The sequence below is a fragment of the Carassius carassius genome, chromosome 28 (assembly GCF_963082965.1).
Source record: "Carassius carassius chromosome 28, fCarCar2.1, whole genome shotgun sequence".
In the NCBI taxonomy this organism is placed as follows: domain Eukaryota; kingdom Metazoa; phylum Chordata; class Actinopteri; order Cypriniformes; family Cyprinidae; genus Carassius; species Carassius carassius.
This window is the reverse complement of record NC_081782.1, coordinates 24929520-24946225: the sequence shown is the minus strand read 5'-3', so window position 1 is coordinate 24946225 and position 16706 is coordinate 24929520. Positions and strand designations below refer to the sequence as shown.

At 40.4% G+C, this 16706-nt stretch overlaps 1 protein-coding gene across 3 annotated transcripts in view; it reads right to left on the bottom strand.

The window, feature by feature from the left end:
• Positions 1 to 1818, bottom strand: part of LOC132108231 (cell adhesion molecule DSCAM-like) — a 140432-nt gene extending 138614 nt beyond the window's left edge. Inside the window, exon 1 of one of the 3 annotated variants that reach the window (XM_059514878.1) lies at positions 1032 to 1818. In XM_059514878.1, the coding sequence (XP_059370861.1) occupies positions 1032 to 1074 (43 nt within the window). In that variant the 5' untranslated portion in view covers positions 1075 to 1818. The remainder of the gene's footprint in view (positions 1 to 1031) is intronic. The other 2 variants (XM_059514876.1, XM_059514877.1) reach the window with 2 other exon arrangements.
• Positions 1819 to 16706: the final 14888 nt, after the last annotated feature.

The window sequence follows — 16706 nt, the reverse complement described above, 5'->3', positions numbered from 1 at the left end:
TTTTTTCTTAAGGATTTTTGCATTACTGTTTCATTTTTATATGCTTCATATTAAAAAGTCTCACATTAGATATGCAATTTTGAAGAATGGTCAGCAAGATATTTAAAACAAACACAATCTTAAAAAATAGAGTAACAATATGATATGTTTTGTAAATACAGCTGTATGATTTGTGTTTTATCATATGAAAGGGATTAAATGAAATAAAGCAAATGGCTATTTTTTTTTCCACTGCTATCCACCCACTGTGAGGCTCAAGTGCACAACAGGGATGTGTTACAAAAATAACTGGATGTAATAACTTCATTTGACGCGCCCATCTTAAAATGTGTAAATATCCACAGCGTTAATTATCTGCCATCAAACGATTGTGCTTATTTAACAAACCAATTCAATACAATGCCCCAGATTATTAAAAAAATTATTTAAAAAAAAATAAAGCCTTTATCAAATAAACAAATTCTTGCCGTCCATAATTAAATTAAACTAAGTTGATTTAAAACAGTTATACGGATGGGGGAGGGCGCAGCACACATAACCAATATTAAATACGTCAGTCATTGTGGATAAAAAGGAAATGAATAAATAAGACCTTTAAAATAGGATGTGCAACATTACTGAAAACGAAAAGCGCATGGATGAGTAGCTTCTACAACACTCAGTGAGATAAACAAGAAGTCACATTCATTAACATTTCCCCATGCGTAAAACAACCGACAAGAAACCTGTGCAATACCTGCCGGAGGCCCCTCTGTGTGCACAGGAATCATTATAGGGAGCTTTTGCAGTACGCAGTGCTTATATAGCGCTGGCATCATCAAAGCCATTAATGTGACTAATAAGGTTTTTTTATATTTTTATTTTTTAGAAATGATTAGAGGAGGAAAAACCTCTCAGCCTAGGTGAGCACCCGTGGCACCAATCAAAACCCTGAAATGAATTTGCATACAGTACACCCTTTCCAGAATGTCCTGATGAGAGTAAATGAAGTTTGAAATTACAGGAGAGAAGAAGAAAAAATCAAGACTAACCATTCAGGATGCTCTGGAGAAAGATGAATGCCAATATCCACATGCCCCGCTGCGTTCAATCCCCAAGCTAGATTTTCCTCTTTTCACTCCGCACACTTTGTCCACTGCTTTCTCCTGATCTCCCACTCAGAATGCCAACGGTAAGGTTAAAACAAAAGCCAGTCCAGATTTCCCGTGCCAGCGACTTGAATGGATCTCCACCGTGCGTATTATGTGTGCGCTTTTGCGCCAGGTCGTTGCGCATGAAGGATGTGCGGGTGTTCTAGTGTGATTGTCTTGGTTAAAGCTCGGATGCTCTCCGGATGCTGCTGTGCTTCAGGGGGGGATGCTGGATACTGGATGCAGGTGCGATGCTGATTCAGGAGCGTCTTTCAACAGAGCAAGTGGTGATGCGAAGGAGAAAGAAAACTTTCAAAGCAAAAGCAACGGCGCCGTTCAAGTGTGTCATTTAAACCAAGGGCAACCAAGTATTTTTGAAAAAAAGGGAAGAAAGGGAACTAAACAGGGGAGAGTAAATCATAGATGTTTAATCAGAAATGGGAATGGAAAGAAAGTCCGGAGAAGCTGAAGCGGCAGGAACAAAGGTGAGATCCCAGAATCAGACCATCTTCTTGAGCACCTCTCGCCGTCCAGCAGGCTGCAAGCAGGCGCATCTTCCTCCTGCGTGGCGCTTTAATCGCATTGGTTCGTGTGCTGCTAACCCTCTCTGCCTCTGAGCATTAGAGAATAACCCTCTCTCTCTCCCCTGCCTCCACAGCCCGGCTCACTGCTCACTGCCTTAAAGGAGCCGAGACACTCCTCTGAAGGATGAGGGGGACACACCTATTTCAGGTGCGCACTTAGTATGACAGACGGGGAGAAAGTCCAGCGCGCTGTCTTCTCTCGAGAATCTTTGTTAGCAGTATGTCAAAGACATTCTCCAAGCATTTTTAGGTTAGTTCAAATTAAACTTCTTAACCAAAGTGTACTTTTTTTCGCGATGAATTCCGTGTGTATTAGGTTTGAGGAGCGTTCCGAGTCCACTGAATACATTTTTTAATAACTTAATAATAACTTAACTTTAATAACTTGCCTTTTATTCAGAGGTGTATAAAACGTTATGTCCGTCTAAATTCAGAATATACCACAAATAGCTTTTTTGGTTTAGCATACGTGAAAGAAACTCGTCTCTGCTGGTCGTCGAGCCATTTATTAACCATATATGTTCATATGACGTTACTGCATATAGTCAGTATTCTTATCTTTTTTTTAAACCGATCACTCTTTTCGTTAAACAATTAAAGCAGTAGAACTGTTGGTTTTTACAAGTACGAATATGTTCATAATGACTTTATGATGTATTTAAAAAATATCATGACATCACAGTAAGGGACTAAACATGATGTCTTAAATATCAAACTCTTTCTAATTGTGGAAATGTCACAGCATCATTTTGAACAGAATGTGCAGGGGCAAAGAGAAATTTTAAATTTAAATTTTAAATTTTAAATTTAAATTTTTAAATTAAATAAATAATAAAGTGAAGTCAAGTGACATACAGCCAAGTATGGTGACCCATACTCAGAATTCGTGCTCTGCTTTTAACCCATACAAAGTGCACACACACAGAGCAGTGATAACACACACACACTGTGAACACACACCCAGAGCAGTGGGCAGCCATTTATGCTGCGGCGCCCGGGGAGCGGTTGGGGGTTCAGTGCCTTGCTCAAGGGCACCTAAGTCGTGGTATTGAAGGTGGAGAGAGAACTGTACATGCACTCCCCCCATCTACAATTCCTGCCGGCCCGAGACTTGAACTCACAACCTTTCGATTGTGAGTCCAACTCTCTAACTATTAGGCCATGACTTCCCACAAAATGAATAAATGAATAAAACGTCATTTTAAGGAGGGTGAATAACTTATAGACCTATGCATTGGTATCTGTTCAATTGTTATTTATAGCAGACTGATAAAAAAAAATAATAATACCTTGGTTGGAAAACAATGCAATTATGGTACACATGATCTAAAACAACACCTCACCTCTCTTCTATAAGAAGCACACCTGTAACAACAACGCTCCATGACAAAGAGGATCTCTTGTTCTCCTGAGATACCAATTCCCTAAACTCTGCTGTTTGGAAATCATGTTCTTCTGATGTGTTTTAAAATTATTTGTGCTATGCAACATCACAACACCATTGCAACAACGCCACCATTCAACTGGACAGAATAATGAATGTGTTGCGTTCTCAGTGCAACACAATTTTCTTTTATGATCATATGCATGTTGGAGATCATCTAAATTAAAAATCTTCTTCAAGATACTACTGAACCAATTGTTGGACATTGTTATACAATGGTATTTGCATAAAATATTTTTCATTAGATTATCTGTTAAATCTGGAGATTTATCCAGATTAACACAAGAACACAGGAACATGAGAAGAGTCGCGATACAAAGAGAAAAATCAGAAGTTATATCGTCAACAGAATTTTTAAAGGGGACCATGCATTTTCTAGCACACATATAAATAAAAGAAAAACAAGACATATAATGATATCATTAAAGGAGAATAAAATTTATGTAAAGAACAAAGTTCAGTGAAAGTGCAATTTTCTGGTCCAGTCTCCCTAAAATTCTATGCATGACTGGGCAGTCTTTCCAATGGCTGTATATCAAGAAGTGGATGAATCCAAGTACTTAACTCTATAGGGTTTAGTTGGTGTAACATTGGCTTAACTTTTTCACCTGTCATTGACATTTTTTGAGTTTAGATACCCCTCCCCTGTAAGATAGCTTGAGACTGTGTAAATAGCATAACAAAACACTGTTATTTTCTGTACTCAAAATAACAGGTAAAGGTCAAATCCAACCCTAATTAAGATTTTTCATGCTTATTTATTATATGGAAATTACAATCATATCAGAGATATATATATATATTGAATTACTTCATTTATTATATAAAAACACTGTAACAGAACTTAACATAAACATATTTATACAGTTCTCCTTCAGGTCTTCTAATTATACTGTCATTTAATTCCAACCAGATATGACTTGAATGATTTTTCCCTCCTCTGTAGGATACATTGAAGAAAACAGCCGCCTTTATGTGAAGTACATTTAGGACAAGGCCATCTGGATAACTTACTGTGTGAAAAGCGCTATTGACTGCTATTGATATGATGCTGCTATCATGTTATAAATCAGAGTACAATATATCCTCAGTATACATAAAGGTAACATTCAATCACAATGCAAGCAATGACGTGCACTCGTCATTGCTTGCATTGTGATTGAATGACAAGTGCAAATAGTGATACATGCAAAATAGTAGGATTTTCAAAATAGTAGTGTAAATAGTAGTTACATTCTATTTGCACTGTTAGATGCTATATATACATTTTTTATCTAATATATCTATTTATAAGTAATGTGAACAAATTAAGAAGTCATAGAAACGAATTTTTAATTTGTGGCATAGTATATTGTATTTATATTTCCTGCATGTTATGTGTGGTGCTTATTTTCAGTGTAACACATTTTCATATTAATGCACTCTTCCCAAACTTTTGTTTAGGGCACCATTTATACCCCAAATTTTCAACTAACTATTTTGCAAACCTATATTATGTGTTCAGGCTCAAAACCTAATATTCACCCAATCCCAATTCCTAGTCACTCAAGTTGTATTAAATCAAATGATGTCCAGATTTCAGATTTTGTTTTAGTAAAGAATTGTAATCAAATCAAACCAAATATTTCCACCAAAAAAAAAAACAATAAATAAATAAATAAAACAGTATCCTGACTTGTGTTTCAGGTTTTACAGTAGTATTGAGAGCTACTTTCACTCAAATTACAATATTCCACTCTTCTGTCATAATCAACCTTTTCAATGTACACATACTTGACAGTCATTGAGTCAGTCCTGGTAAGACGGCCCTTTTGTTTTGACAACTCTGCTGAGGCCTAGTGTTCCCTTACAACCAAACACACACCGAACACACACCGTGTGTCTATCGGCAGCCAAAATGTCAGCCCACTGACTTCTAGACATCCTGCAGAGGATCGGGTTCCACTTTCACTACACTGCCCATTAGCCAGGAATAGATCCGTCTAGAGCAACGCCATATGATCTCTTTTGTTACCTTAAACAATAGAGGCAATAAAGACATGAGGCACGTGTGGAGAACCAAATATAACAAAGTGTAAAGTTATCCACAGGCTGTATCATCACTAATGCACTATTCACAAATACAACCCGAATTCCGGAAAAGTTGGGACGTTTTTTAAATTTTAATAAAATGAAAACTAAAAGACTTTCAAATCACATGAGCCAATATTTTATTCACAATAGAACATAGATAACATAGCAAATGTTTCAACTGAGAAAGTTTACAATTTTATGCACAAAATGAGCTCATTTCAATTTTGATTTCTGCTACAGGTCTCAAAATAGTTGGGACGGGGCATGTTTACCATGGTGTAGCATCTCCTTTTCTTTTCAAAACAGTTTGAAGACGTCTGGGCATTGAGGCTATGAGTTGCTGGAGTTTTGCTGTTGGAATTTGGTCCCATTCTTGCCTTATATAGATTTCCAGCTGCTGAAGAGTTCGTGGTCGTCTTTGACGTATTTTTTGTTTAATGATGCGACAAATGTTCTCTATAGGTGAAAGATCTGGACTGCAGGCAGGCCAGGTTAGCACCCGGACTCTTCTACGACGAAGCCATGCTGTTGTTATAGCTGCAGTATGTGGTTTTGCATTGTCCTGCTGAAATAAACAAGGCCTTCCCTGAAATAGACGTTGTTTGGAGGGAAGCATATGTTGCTCTAAAACCTTTATAAACCTTTCAGCATTCACAGAGCCTTCCAAAACATGCAAGCTGCCCATACCGTATGCACTTATGCACCCCCATACCATCAGAGATGCTGGCTTTTGAACTGAACGCTGATAACATGCTGGAAGGTCTCCCTCCTCTTTAGCCCGGAGGACACGGCGTCCGTGATTTCCAACAAAAATGTCAAATTTGGACTCGTCTGACCATAAAACACTATTCCACTTTGAAATAGTCCATTTTAAATGAGCCTTTGCCCACAGGACACGACGGCGCTTCTGGACCATGTTCACATATGGCTTCCTTTTTGCATGATAGAGCTTTAGTTGGCATCTGCTGATGGAACGGCAGATTGTGTTTACCGACAGTGGTTTCTGAAAGTATTCCTGGGCCCATTTAGTAATGTCATTGACACAATCATGCCGATGAGTGATGCAGTGTCGTCTGAGAGCCCGAAGACCACGGGCATCCAATAAAGGTCTCCGGCCTTGTCCCTTACGCACAGAGATTTCTCCAGTTTCTCTGAATTTTTTGATGATGTTATGCACTGTAGATGATGAGATTTGCAAAGCCTTTGCAATTTGACGTTGAGGAACATTGTTTTTAAAGTTTTCCACAATTTTTTTACGCAGTCTTTCACAGATTGGAGAGCCTCTGCCCATCTCTACTTCTGAGAGACTCTGCTTCTCTAAGACAAAGCTTTTATAGCTAATCATGTTACAGACCTGATATCATTTAACTTAATTAATCACTAGATGTTCTCCCAGCTGAATCTTTTCAAAAATGCTTGCTTTTTTAGCCATTTGTTGCCCCCGTGCCAACTTTTTTGAGACCTGTAGCAGGCATTAAATTTTAAATGAGGTAATTAAGTGGATAAAAGTGTAAAATTTCTCAATTTAAACATTTGCTACGTTATCTATGTTCTATTGTGAATAAAATATTGGCTCATGTGATTTGAAATTCCTTTAGTTTCCATTTTATTAAAATTTAAAAAACGTCCCAACTTTTCCGGAATTCGGGTTGTACATTCAAATACAGATTGCTCAGCATAAAATATAAGCAATGTCCATGTTGATGAGTGGGGCGGGGCCGAGAGCCATAGGAACGGAGCGAGGCCGGTGGAGTGATTAGGAAATGAGTGTCACCTGCTCCACTCACCGGTTTCGAGTCCCACGGAGGAGATCGGAAGGATACAAAAAAGGAGCGATTAAATCTATGTCTTTTGTTATTAAAGATTTATTTGAATGTCCGCCGGTTCTCGCATCCTTCTTCCTGAGATCATGAAGTTTTTATATTGTTACACTGGTGCTGAAACCCGGAAGGAAGGAGGGATGTGCTGCCGAAGATCCCTCGCTGCTGTGGTGAATCCACGGTGCCATCGAGCAGGGCGTAGCAGTCTGGTGCCATGGACGCTCGAGGCGGTGGACTGGAGTGAGTTGCCAGGGACAGACGAACTCACTGCTGGCCTCCCGCGATGTGGAGGGGCGGCTGCTGTCTGTGAGGAAGTGGAGGAGTCGGCGCCGTTCGCCAAGCGGAGGAGCAGTCGCCATCTACCGGGTGGCGGAGGAGTGTCGTGCCGTCCACCGAGGGCCATTCAGTGCTGCCGCCAGGCACCGCGGAAGAGTTCACACAGCTGGTGGAGGGCCGAACGGCAGTGTGTTTGGGAACCGGAATTTTTTCTTTTTTCTTTTCTCCTCTCTCATCTCTGTCACTCCTCATCCTTCAATCTCCTTTTCTCTTGCCTCATCTGTCCTACCCCCAGGTTCCCGCAGGTCACTGTGAGTGGTCCCCCCAGAGGAAGGGGAGGGGGGAGTAGAGCGCAGTCTTGTGGGTACCACCAGGCCTCCGATGGGGGTATGTGAAGAGTGTGGCAGGGCCAAGAGCTGTGGGAATGGAGCGAGGTTGGTGGAGGGATTTGGAAATGAGCGACACCTGCTCCACTCACCGGTCTCGAGTCCCACGGAGGAGATCGGAAGGATACAAAAGAGGAGTGACGAAAGTGAAGGACGAGAGAGGACCAGGCTTGGGTTTTATTTTGTGTTTGGTTTTGTTTGTGCGGGGCTGTCGCGCTGTTTTTGTTTATTTTTATCATTGAAGCTTTGTGTGAAAATCCGCCGGTTCCCGCCTCCTTCTTCCTGTGAATATGGAGTTTTTTTATTGTTACAGTCCATAAATATAGTGTCAGAATTGGCTGGGTCTTCTTAGGGGCTTATCAGACCCCACAGTAGTTCAAGAATATGACCATGACTTGTCATTGAATTCACAGATGGCATGTACAAATACACATACAATACCAGTCAAAAGTTTTTAAACAGTAAGGTTTTAAAAGTTTTTTTTTTTTCAAGAAGTCTCTTCTGCTCACCAAGCCTGCATTTATTTGATCCAAAGTACAGCAAAAACAGTCAAATTTTGAATATTTACTATTTGAATATATTTTAAAATGTAATTTATATTATATATTAATATATAGATACATTATTTATTCAACACTCATGTTGTTCCAAACGTGTATAGTTACTTTTTTCTATGCAACAGAGAATTTTTATACAACACAATCTTTCCATACAATAATAGCTTATTGCAACCCTATTTTCACGCGTCTCTTGAGCAGGGTACGAGGAGACAAGAAATTCTTCAAATAACACAGTCTTTTTTGCTCAAAACACATAGGTAATGCTGAAAACACAGAATGATATTCAAGACCGGACACCAAAGACAGAGTCGGGCTTTCTGGGATGGTACTCAAATGGTTCAGTTCATACTTAGAAGGGAGAGGTTATTATGTGAGTAAGCTTGTATATGCTCCCAGTAAGTCAAATAATGAGAAAGAACCAAATTGCCTATCACAGCTATACCTATTTTTGTGTTAAATGAGAAAGTATCAAGTAGATAGTATACATTGTAGCTTTAGAAAGAAATATTTTATTTGATTCAAAATAAAATTTAGTACACATAAACATTTACAGTAGGCTACAATGGCCTAACATAAATTATGGAACATAAAAGAAGATAATTTGAAAAACATCTCATAAAAAAACTAAACCCCGCTGTGTTTCTAGGAGACACACAACAATACTGCTTTGAGCAAAAATACATAATATCGTGTTATATAACACAATATCAACTTTTTATTAACTGAAAAAAAAAACACCTTTTGGGGGCATTTTTTGGGCACTATTTACTCTCTATAAATAATTGCATTTATGGATGTGTTGCCCTGGGCCAGTGCATTAACTTTTCAGGGTTTTGCACTGTCACTTTGTTTTATGTTTTTGTTTCTTGTGTCTAGTGTCAGCACATGGCCTTGTTAGTTATTTTCTCGGCCATGTGCTCCTTTAGCCCCTCCTCCTTGTTTCCTCTTTACCACACCCTCCTGTTAGCCTAATTGGTCTAGTTGTGCTCACCTGTCCCTCATGTATTTTCCTCCCTATTTATAGTGCACCTTACCCTTTTGTGTTTGCTGGTCTGTGGTCATTCTCACTCCCCTCTGTCTCTGCAAGTGGATTAATATCGGTCCGTGTCTCCCTGTCTTGTTCCCTTGTTTTGTCTAGTCCTTGGAAGTCGTGGCCTAATGGTTAGGGAGTCGGACTCCCAATCGAAAGGTTGTGAGTTCGAGTCCCGGGCCGGCAGGAATTGTGGGTGGGGGGAGTGCATGTACAGTTCTCTCTCCACCTTCAATACCACGACTTAGGTGCCCTTGAGCAAGGCATCGAACCCCCAACTGCTCCCCGGGCGCCGCAGCATAAATGGCTGCCCACTGCTCCGGGTGTGTGCTCACAGTGTGTGTGTGTGTGTTCACTGCTCTGTGTGTGTGCATTTCGGATGGGTTAAATGCAGAGCACAAATTCTGAGTATGGGTCACCATACTTGGCTGAATGTTACTTCACTTCACTTCACTTCACTTGTAATTCCATGTTCTTGTCTTGCTCCTTGTTTTAGTAATTTGTTTGTTCTTGGCTTTTGCTTTTATTTGTAATTTTATTTAGTTTTTCTAGTCTTGATTCTTGGTTTAGTTTGATTATTCTGAGTTGGTTAAATTGGTAATTTCTTATTTTTGCTACTTAACCTTTTATTAGTTCATTTAATTTGTGTTTTTGTGGAGCTTTGTCCTGTCTAGTCTTGTTCGAGTTCCTGACCCGTCCCCATGTGTCCTGCCCTGGTTCTACCTTCCTGACATTTGGTCTGTCAGTCAGTGGTCAACAAGCTCCTGAGCTCTATTCTATGGTGCCTTGTGTGGTTTTCTCTATCAGCCTGGTCTTGCTGTCCCCTCTGTTGCCAAAGTATTCTGCCAGTTTTTTCCTGAAGCCTTCCCAGTGGCCTTCCCTAGCTGTTCCTGTTGTGGTATCTTGTGCACTTCACCACCCTCTTGTATCAGTCTCTTGTCTATAAACCCTTGTTCTATCTCACTGCAATTGGGTTCTCCTTCCTAGATCCCTGACATTACGGAACAGCCTAACTCAGGACCCAGCAGATGAGCTTCACTACTCCAGGTTTGGTTTTGTTTTTTCTAGTGAATTTTTGCCCTGGTTTATTAATCCTGTCTTGTCAGATACCCCTGACATGATGTGATCACTGCCAGCACCTGTGGGTCAGTCCCAGGCTTTTTTTTTTTTTTTTTTTACCAAATTTGCTGCAGCTACCCCCGATCTAGTCAAGTTCGTACCAAGTCCTCCCTGGAGGGCAGTTCGTCAGTCCCCGAGGCTGTTCAGGAGTCAGTTCTTGAGTTTCTTCCTGTGGACCAGGAGGGTTTTCAATAGCCCCCAAGGGGCGTCCTCAGTCAATTTTGGAACCTGGTCTACAGGTGGCTAGTTCTGTGGCCTTATCAGAACCTCAAGTCACAGTCACAAGGGTATTCTTCCTAACCTCTTGGCCTATTTGACTTTGTTACTGAAGTTATACCAGAGACCATTCTAGATTTTCATCTCACACCATCAGATGTCTACCCTGTCAGTCGTGTGTCCAGAGATCACTCCGGTCATGTCCACAGAAAACATTCCTGTCAGTTGTGTGTCAAGTCCCCCAGAGATCTCTCCTGTCATGTCCACAGATGTTGTCAAGTGTCCAGAGATCACACCTTCAGAGGTTGTCCCTACCTATTTTGTCCGTCTGGCCATACAAATTGTTCCTGTCTTGTTACGCCTACAGAGTTTGTTCCCGCCAGTTGGGTCATGGCCATAGAGGGTGTTTCTGCCTGTCAAATTATGGCCATATAAAATGTTCCTGTTATGTCCTCGGAGGTAGTCCTTGCCAGTTGGGTCATGGCCATAGTTCCTATAGTCGAGTCCTCAAGTCTTGTTCCTACCAGTCTTGTTCCTTCCTGCCTGTCCTGTCAGACCTACAGTGGTCATTCCTGCCTGTTGGGGCATGGCCTTAGACTGTGTTCCTACCGGTCAAGTAATGGTAATATAAAGTGTTCCTGTCCGTCCTGTTATGTCCTCTGAGGTCGTCTTTGCCCGTTGGATCATGGCCATGGAGATGTGTCAATGTCACCTTTATTTATATAGCGCTTTAAACAAAATACATTGCGTCAAAGCAACTGAACAACATTCATTAGGAAAACAGTGTCAATAATGCAAAAATCATAGTTAAAGGCAGTTCATCATTGGATTCAGTTATGTCATCTCTGTTCAGTTAAATAGTGTCTGTGCATTTATTTGCAATCAAGTCAACGATATCGCTGTAGATGAAGTGTCCCCAACTAAGCAAGCCAGAGGCGACAGCGGCAAGGAACCGAAACTCGATCGGTGACAGAATGGAGAAAAAAACCTTGGGAGAAACCAGGCTCAGTTGGGGGGCCAGTTCTCCTCTGACCAGACGAAACCAGTAGTTCAATTCCAGGCTGCAGCAAAGTCAGATTGTGCAGAAGAATCATCTGTTTCCTGTGGTCTTGTCCTGGTGCTCCTCTGAGACAAGGTCTTTACAGGGGATCTGTATCTGGGGCTCTAGTTGTCCTGGTCTCCGCTGTCTTTCAGGGATGTAGAGGTCCTTTCTAGGTGCTGATCCACCATCTGGTCTGGATACGTACTGGATCCGGGTGACTGCAGTGACCCTCTGATCTGGACACAGACTGGATCTGGTGGCCACGGTGACCTCGGAACAAGAGAGAAACAGACAAATATTAGCGTAGATGCCATTCTTCTAATGATGTAGCAACTACATAGGGTGTTATGGGAAGTGTTTCCGGTTCCGGTTTACCTAATTAATGCAGCCTAAAAATCCTTTAACGGATTTGGATAATAAAAGCATATTAGTATGTTATGTGTATGCCAGGTTAAAGAGATGGGTCTTTAATCTAGATTTAAACTGCAAGAGTGTGTCTGCCTCCCGAACAATGTTAGGTAGGTTATTCCAGAGTTTGGGCGCCAAATAGGAAAAGGATCTGCCGCCTGCAGTTGATTTTGATATTCTAGGTATTATCAAATTGCCTGAGTTTTGAGAACGTAGCGGACGTAGAGGATTATAATGTAAAAGGAGCTCATTCAAATACTGAGGTGCTAAACCATTCAGGGCTTTATAAGTAATAAGCAATATTTTAAAATCTATGCGATGCTTGATAGGGAGCCAGTGCAGTGTTGACAGGACCGGGCTAATATGGTCATACTTCCTGGTTCTAGTAAGAACTCTTGCTGCTGCATTTTGGACTAGCTGTAGTTTGTTTACTAAGCGTGCAGAACAACCACCCAATAAAGCATTACAATAATCTAACCTTGAGGTCATAAATGCATGGATTAACATTTCTGCATTTGACATTGAGAGCATAGGCCGTAATTTAGATATATTTTTGAGATGGAAAAATGCAGTTTTACAAATGCTAGAAATGTGGCTTTCTAAGGAAAGATTGCGATCAAGTAGCACACCTAGGTTCCTAACTGATGACGAAGAATTGACAGAGCAACCATCAAGTCTTAGACAGTGTTCTAGGTTATTACAAGCAGAGTTTTTAGGTCCTATAATTAACACCTCTGTTTTTTCAGAATTTAGCAGTAAGAAATTACTCGTCATCCAGTTTTTTATATCGACTATGCAATCCATTAGTTTTTCAAATTGGTGTGTTTCACCGGGCTGCGAAGAAATATAGAGCTGAGTATCATCAGCATAACAGTGAAAGCTACCACCATGTTTCCTGATGATATCTCCCAAGGGTAACATATAAAGCGTGAAGAGTAGCGGCCCTAGTACTGAGCCTTGAGGTACTCCATACTGCACTTGTGATCGATAGGATACATCTTCATTCACTGCTACGAACTGATGGCGGTCATATAAGTACGATTTAAACCATGCTAATGCACTTCCACTGATGCCAACAAAGTATTCAAGTCTATGCAAAAGAATGTTGTGGTCAATTGTGTCAAACGCAGCACTAAGATCCAATAAAACTAATAGAGAGATACACCCACGATCAGATGATAAGAGCAGATCATTTGTAACTCTAAGAAGAGCAGTCTCAGTACTATGATACGGTCTAAATCCTGACTGGAAATCCTCACATATACCATTTTTCTCTAAGAAGGAATATAATTGTGTGGATACCACCTTTTCTAGTATCTTGGACAGAAAAGGGAGATTCGAGATTGGTCTATAATTAACTAGTTCTTTGGGGTCAAGTTGTGGTTTTTTGATGAGAGGCTTAATAACAGCCAGTTTGAAGGTTTTGGGGACATATCCTAATGACAATGAGGAATTAATAATAGTCAGAAGAGGATCTATGACTTCTGGAAGCACCTCTTTCAGGAGCTTAGATGGTATAGGGTCTAACATACATGTTGTTGGTTTAGATGATTTAACAAGTTTATACAATTCTTCCTCTCCTATGGTAGAGAATGAGTGGAACTGTTCCTCAGGGGGTCTATAGTGCACTGTCTGATGTGATACTGTAGCTGACGGCTGAATGGTTGCAATTTTATCTCTAATAGTATCGATTTTAGAAGTAAAGTAGTTCATAAAGTCATTACTGCTGTGGTGTTGGGAAATGTCAACACTTGTTGAGGCTTTATTTTTCGTTAATTTAGCCACTGTATTGAATAAATACCTGGGGTTATGTTTGTTTTCTTCTAAAAGAGAAGAAAAGTAATCGGATCTAGCAGTTTTTAATGCTTTTCTGTAGAATATGTTACTTTCCCGCCAAGCAATACGAAATACCTCTAGTTTTGTTTTCCTTCAGCTGCGCTCCATTTTTCGGGCTGCTCTCTTTAGGGTGCGAGTATGCTCATTATACCATGGTCTCAAACTGTTTTCCTTAACCTTCCTTAAGCGTAAAGGAGCAACTTTATTTAATGTGCTAGAAAAGAGAGAGTCCATAGTTTCTGTTACATCATCAAGTTGTTCTGAGGTTTTGGATATGCTAAGGAATTTGGTTACATCAGGAAGATAACTTAAAAAGCAGTCTTTTGTGTTAGAAGTGATGGTTCTTCCATACTTGTAACAAGAAGTAGAATTTACAATTTTGGCTATATGAATTTTGCAAAGAACTAAATAATGATCTGAGATATCATCACTTGGCTGAATAATTTCAACAACATCAACATCAATTCCATGTGACAGTATTAAATTTAGAGTATGATTTCGAAAATGAGTAGGTCCTGAAACGTGTTGTCTAACACCAATAGAGTTCAGAATGTCTATAAATGCTAATCCCAATGCATCGTTTTCATTATCAACATGGATATTAAAATCACCAACTATTAAAACTTTATCTGCAGCCAGAACTAACTCGGATGTAAAATCACCAAACTCTTTAATAAAGTCTGTATGGTGCCCTGGTGGCCTGTATACAGTAGCCAGTACAAACATAACAGGGGATTTATCATTAACATTTGTTTCTTTGGATAATGTTATATGAAGTACCATTACTTCAAACGAGTTATACTTGAAGCCTGCCCTCTGAGAAATCCTGAAAACGTTGTTATAAATTGAAGCAACACCTCCACCTTTGTCTTTTAGACGTGGCTCATGTTTATAACAGTAATCTTGGGGGGTGGACTCATTTAAAATAATGTAATCATCAGGTTTTAGCCAGGTTTCTGTCAAACAGAGTACATCTATATTATGATCAGTGATCATATTATTTACAAAAAGTGTTCTGATATTCAATAAGCCAAGCTTTATCATTTGTTTATCCATATTGCTTCTGTTTTTTATTTGTTGAACCTCAATTAAATTGTTAATCTTAACTTGGTTTGGACGTTTTTTGTATTTTCTAGTTGGGGGAACAGACACAGTCTCTATAGTGTGATATCTAGGTGAAAGAGTCTCTATGTGCTGAGAATTAACTGACCTCTGTGACGGGAGGCAGCTAGCAGACGGTCGGTTTAGCCAGTCTGTCTGCTTCGTGACCTGGGCCCCAGTTAGTCAAGTATAAACACTAAGACTATTTGCCATATTTCTAGAGAGAAGAGTGGTGCCACCCCAGGAGGGATGAAGACCATCTCTTTTAAACAGGTCAGGTCTGCCCCAAAAGCTCGTCCAATTGTCTATGAAACCTATGTTATTCTGTGGGCACCACTTAGACATCCAGCCATTGAGTGATGACAATCTGCTATGCATCTCATCACCACGGTAAGCAGGGAGCGGACCAGAGCATATTACAGTGTCTGACATCGTGCTTGCAAGTTCACACACCTCTTTAATGTTATTTTAGTGATCTCCGACTGGCGAAGTCGAACATCATTAGCGCCGGCATGAATAACAATCTTACTGTATTTACGTTTAGCATTAGCCAGCACTTTTAAATTTGCCAAGATGTCAGGCGCTCTGGCTCCCGGTAAACATTTGACTATGGTGGCTGGTGTCTCTATATTCACGTTCTGTACAATAGAATCACCAATAACTAGAGCACTTTCATCAGGTTTCTCAGTGGGTGCATCACTGAGTGGGGAGAACCTGTTTAATGTTTTGATCGGAACAGAAGAGCGGTGTTTTGACCCACGACTACGCTGCCTCACCGTCACCCAGTTGCCCTGCTGCTGGGGCTCTGTTTCCAGAACCGAACAATGTACAGGAATCCCTGAGCTAGACGCATCCAAAGCCATATCTAGAGCCCTAACATTTTTACTGTCCTCAATTAAAGTTTCGATGCGTGTCTCTAATTCTGAAATCTTCTCTGTCAGCCTAACTATTTCCCTGCATTTATCACATGTGAATCCCTCATCAGCGACAGAGATAGATAAACTGTACATGTGGCAAGAGGTGCAAGAAACAATGATAGGAGAAGCCATTACTCACCGTGCTTGATGAAAATTCTTACTGCGGTTGTTTGATGAACTTGTGAAAAACTGGAGCGAGGGAGAGTAGAAAAGAAAACCGCGATAGGTTCGAATGAAAACGCTAATGACAAGCTAACGAGTGCTAACGCTTTGCAGGTGTACTGCACTCACGGATATAAAATAAAAGTGAACGATCAAAGTTAATCTGATAAGATTGATCGATAATATCAGAAATATGGTGTGAATTAAGTTATATTTTACCACTTTAAAAACAGAGAGTGATAGTAAGATAAAGATTCTAGAGAAAAAAATAAAATAAAAACAGCTACACGGAGCTACAATTTGCTACAGAAGGCCAACAGGAAGTAGAGAAAACACTGTCGAACAGCGACACCCCAACACCCCATGTGTTCCCTTTTGTCTTGTCAAGCCCACGGAGGTTGTTCCTGCTAGAAGTTGTGCCCACTGAGATCATACCAGACCAGCTGTCTGCTGCTTCTGATGAGTCCCTTGGAGGATGTTCCTACTAGTTGTCAGCCATCTGAAGACCCCATCCTATCCATTTTGTCCCATCCTTGAAGATTGTTCCTGTTTGTCTTGTTAAGCCCACGGAGGTTGTTCCTGCTAGAAGTTGCACTCACTGA